This window comes from Triticum aestivum, chromosome 1B (assembly GCF_018294505.1).
Source record: "Triticum aestivum cultivar Chinese Spring chromosome 1B, IWGSC CS RefSeq v2.1, whole genome shotgun sequence".
NCBI classification, from domain to species: domain Eukaryota; kingdom Viridiplantae; phylum Streptophyta; class Magnoliopsida; order Poales; family Poaceae; genus Triticum; species Triticum aestivum.
In genome coordinates this window covers 34769463-34774235 of record NC_057795.1, presented here as the reverse complement: position 1 = coordinate 34774235, position 4773 = coordinate 34769463, and the positions used below count along the sequence as shown (strand labels likewise).

General features: G+C 42.9%; 1 protein-coding gene across 1 annotated transcript; it reads left to right on the top strand.

The window, feature by feature from the left end:
• Positions 1-1443: 1443 nt before the first annotated feature.
• LOC123085774 (pentatricopeptide repeat-containing protein At3g09040, mitochondrial) lies at positions 1444-4570 on the top strand. The gene is made up of 2 exons (XM_044507480.1): positions 1444-4328; positions 4429-4570. The coding sequence occupies exon 1, from the start codon at positions 1799-1801 to the stop codon at positions 3254-3256; it is 1458 nt and encodes a 485-aa protein (XP_044363415.1). The 5' UTR covers positions 1444-1798; the 3' UTR covers positions 3257-4328; positions 4429-4570.
• Positions 4571-4773: the final 203 nt, after the last annotated feature.

The following is a 4773-nucleotide window of genomic DNA, read 5'->3' as shown; positions in this document are numbered from 1 at the left end:
CCTCTCGATCTGCGCCCCCTCGTCTCTCCCACTATCGCGCGCCTCTTCTCCTACCTCCCTCTCCGCCGGAGAGTCTCCGGCGATGCATCTCCTAGTGGCGATTTTGTGGTGCCGGCCAGCGACTGCCAGCTCCTAGGCAAGCAGGGACAAGGAGCTGCTAAATCGATTTGGGGACATTATTACGATCTGAAGCTTAGTAGCTTTTGCAGCAGTACGATTTTGTGTAAATGACTTATTTTGACAGATCTTTTGACATCTATATGGACGTATGGCTTGTATTTTGACATGTATATGAGTGAATAACTAGTATTTTGTTTGGCATTTTTTTATTATGTGTTAAAAATACAAATACCAGTGACAATTATGCATATATGTGGCATTATTTTTATCGAATAGTGAGATGAATCAAATGCCTTCCATTACGTTATTTCCAACCAAACACTGAAATGGAGCGGTTCCATTACACCTTTTTGCCCAACCAAACATAGGAACGGAACTAACCCATTCTAGTGGAACGGAATGTCATGGAATCATGACATTCCATTCCACTTCGTTCCCCAACCAAACACACCCTTAGGGGAAAGAAAGATTGATGTGAAGATCATTTCTTACCGAAAATATATATTAGAGCACATGCACCCAGGCCCTCTTTATCTAGCCATCCATTTCCTGCTTTAAGATTCGTGCAAATACATTTCTCTTTTTTGTTTCTCCCATATAGAATATATATTGAAGTTCAAACCTATGCAGCGTGGCAAAGCTTTCTGAGTAGAATCTAGGATAAATCGTTCAGATTTTTTTGTCAAACATAAATATACAAAATACGTTTTGTTTGATTAAAAAAATCATATTTTTAGTATTTATGCCCGACAAAAAATTCTGAAAGATTTATCCTAGATTCTAGTTAGAAAGCTTTGCCATCCTGCATAGGTTTGAACTTCAAGATATGTTCTATGTGGGAGAAGCAAAAAAAAGAAAATTACATGTAGAAACTTAGTTGTGTCGCACGGATCTTAAAGCGATATTGAAGAGCTAGGATAGCAGGGCCTGGGTGCAAGTGCTCTAAAAATTCACGTACCATTTCTTACCTGTGCTTCAACGTGATATTGTACTGTTGATGATAATTGTTATTAATTGGTAATTTGCAATTTCATGCTAATCACTGTTTCGCCTGTTTGAATTGTTCCTTATCTGGTGCCTTCTACTTCTGATGAAAAGTTGACTTCAATCTGTGCGGTCACACTGTTCTGAGGTTGTATCTCATGCAATGCACACGTCTATTTTCTACCTAAAGTGTGAAAGGTTCATTTTCATATAGTAGGGTGATCAACTCGGAAATTCTATGAAAAAAAACTTGGTTATGTGTTAATTAGCTACAATATGGTCATGTATAGCAGAACCAACATTTTATTAATCCTTATTGTTAAACATCCCTCCTGTCCTTAGGCGCATTCAGGGTGTTTAGTTTACACTCACAGCCACAGCTCATGGCTGCTCTCCCACAGGTACTTTCCTTTCTGTTAAGCCACAGCCGAACCAAACGCATCTTCAATCGGCCGGGCTCGTTCGGGAGGTTCGATGACGATGGTCCGGGCAATTCCGGCAACAGCGGTTCTCGATTCGTTCAAGCGCGTCAAGTGCTCTGCTGGTGGCTGGCCGGACCAGTTCGACTGGGTTCTCCTCGGGTGCCTTCTGTGCGGCGGCGCTGGTGAACTTGTACGCCAGGTGCGGCAGCGTGGGGGACGCCCGCAAGGTGTTCGGCGGAATTGCATGCCCAGACACCGTGTGCTGGGCGAGCATGATCTCTGGGTACCACCGAGCTGGAAGATATCAGAAAGCACTGTCTCTGTTCTCGAGGATGGTGAAGATGGGATCATCTCCGGACCAAGTGACCTGTGTCACCGTCATTTCCACTCTTGCAAGCTTGGGTAGGTTGGATGATGCGAGGACCTTCCTGAAGAGGATGCCAGCGCCGAGCACGGTTTCTTGGAACGCTGTCATCTCCAGTTATGCGCAACAGAATGGGATGGAGCATGAGGTCTTTGGATTGTATAAGGATATGAAGAGGCAGGGATTATGGCCCAGTAGGTCCACTTTTGCGAGCATGCTAAGCGCAGCAGCCAATGTGATGGCTTTTGTTGAAGGCCGGCAGTTTCATGCTTCGGCAGTAAGGCATGGCTTGGATGCAAATGTTTTTGTTGGTAGCTCCCTGATCAACCTTTATGCAAAATGTGGCTGCATTGGTGAGGCAAGGTATGTGTTTGATTTCTCCCATGAGAAGAACATTTTCATGTGGAATGCGATGCTCAATGGGCTTGTTCGAAATGAGCAACAAGAAGAGGCCATCCAGATGTTCTGGTATATGATGAGGCTTGGTCTTGAGGCTGATGAGTTCACCTTCGTCAGTGTTCTTGGTGCATGTGCGTACTTGGATTCACATTGCCTGGGAAGACAGGTGCAGTGTGGGACAATCAAGAATTGCATGCATGCAAGCTTGCTTGTTGCTAATGCAACATTAGATATGTATTCCAAGTTTGGAGCTATAGATGATGCGAAAACACTATTCAGTCTGATTCCTTACAAAGATAGTGTGTCCTGGAATTCCCTTATTGTTGGACTTGCACACAATGGAGAAGAAGAAGAAGCAATCAGTATTCTCAGATTGATGAATGCAGATGGTATAACACCAGATGAGGTGTCTTTTGCTACTGTAGTTAATGCATGCTCCAATATTCGAGCTACTGAGACTGGAAAGCAAATCCACTGCCTAGCAATGAAGTATAGTATCTGCTCAAATGATGCTGTTGGTAGCTCTCTGATTGATTTATATTCAAAGCATGGAGATGTGGAATCTTGTAGGAAGGTTTTGGCACAGGTAGATGCAACTAGTATAGTCCCAGTAAATGCTCTGATTGCAGGTCTTGTGCAGAACAATAGAGATGATGAAGCTATGCAGTTGTTTCAGCAGCTTCTTAGAGATGGTTTTAAGCCCTCCAGCTTTACATTTTCAAGCATTCTGTCAGGTTGTACTGGACTTCTCAGTTCGGTTGTTGGCAAACAAGCCCACGGTTACACACTGAAGTCTGGTCTTCTGCATAATGATTCTTCGCTTGGTGTTTCACTGATCCGGATATATTTGAAGTCGAAAATGCCTGAGGACGCCGACAAACTCTTGACAGAGATGCCAGATCACAAAAACCTGCATGAGTGGACAGCTAGCATTTCAGGGTATGCTCAAAATGGTTACAGTTCTTAATCATTGCTATCATTTTGGAGAATGCGCAGTTATGATGTTCACTCGGATGAGGCGACGTTCGCTAGTATTCTCAAAGCTTGTTCTGAGATGACAGCTCTCAACGATGGGAAAGAGATACATGGACTCATCATTAAATCTGGATTTAATTCTTATGAAACTTCAACTAGTGCCCTCATAGACATGTACTCCAAGTGTGGGGATATCACTTCATCCTTTGAAGCCTTCAAACAGTTGGAAAACAAGCAAGGCATCATGTTATGGAACTCCATGATTGTTGGATTTGCAAAGAATGGTTATGCTGATGAGGTACTTCTGCTTTTTCAGAAAATGCAGGAGTCACAGATAAAGCCTGATGAAGTTACATTCCTTGGTGTCCTAATCGCTTGTGCTCATGCTGGATTAATTTCTGTGGGTCGGCATTACTTCAATTATATGAACAAAGTCTGTGGATTAGTGCCCAGAGTAGATCATTATGCGTGCTTTATTGATCTCCTTGGGCGAGGTGGTCTTCTTGAAGAGGCTGAAGAAGTTATTAACCAGTTGCCCTTCAGACCTGATGGTGTGATCTGGGCGACATACCTTGCAGCATGCAGAATGCACAAGGATGAAGAAAGGGGGAAAGTTGCAGCAAAAAAACTTGCTGAGTTGGAACCAGAAAACTCGTCTACATATGTGTTGCTTTCAAGCTTACATGCTGCAGCTGGTAAGTTTGGTGAAGCTAAGATAGCCAGAGAAGCAATGCGAGAAAATGGAATAACAAAAATTCCGGGATGTAGTTGGGTCACAGTAGGGAACAAGACAAGCTTATTTCTTGTACAAGACAAGAAACACCCCGACTATCTTAGCATCTATGAGAATCTTGATGATCTTACTGGAATGATGAAGAAAGATGATGACGTTGAGGATTATGATATGCTTACTTCAGCTGAAATGTTTGGATGAGTAAAAACCCTTCTGAACTCAAATGCTCTGCTTAAGTTCCCTAAAAAAAAATGCTCTGCTTAAAAACAGAGGCACTGATATCATCTTCTGGCTAGTCCAGGACTTTAGGTAGATGTTTGGTCACACTGAGGTAAGGAATTTGGTATGCTCTGCATATTATTTGTCCAAACATATGTGGTCATATTAATTAATGAATTTCATTCTGACCACTCTATTTGCTGCAATTGTAGCATCACTGCATCAGAACAGCTCGATGGAATATTTGTTTTATTCTGTTCAAGGGCACTTAATTACCTGTGATGAAACCAGTTTGTACAGGTTCGTTTCTAGTTTATTTTCTCTCAGTGAACTAATTTTAACTGCGGTTGTAAGTTTCTGAGCACTAAAAGTAAGTATGAATTTGCTAGTTGATAGCAAGATGGCTTGAGAAGTTACCACGAGGTCTCAGCCTCGATGTGGAATGCAGAGGTAGAGACGGTGAACTCAGTGGACGGTCAGCATGGTGGGACCACGATCTCTCGCTTCTCACTCTTCTCTACGACAAGCACTTAGGCGGTGGCTGCCAACCTGCTGCC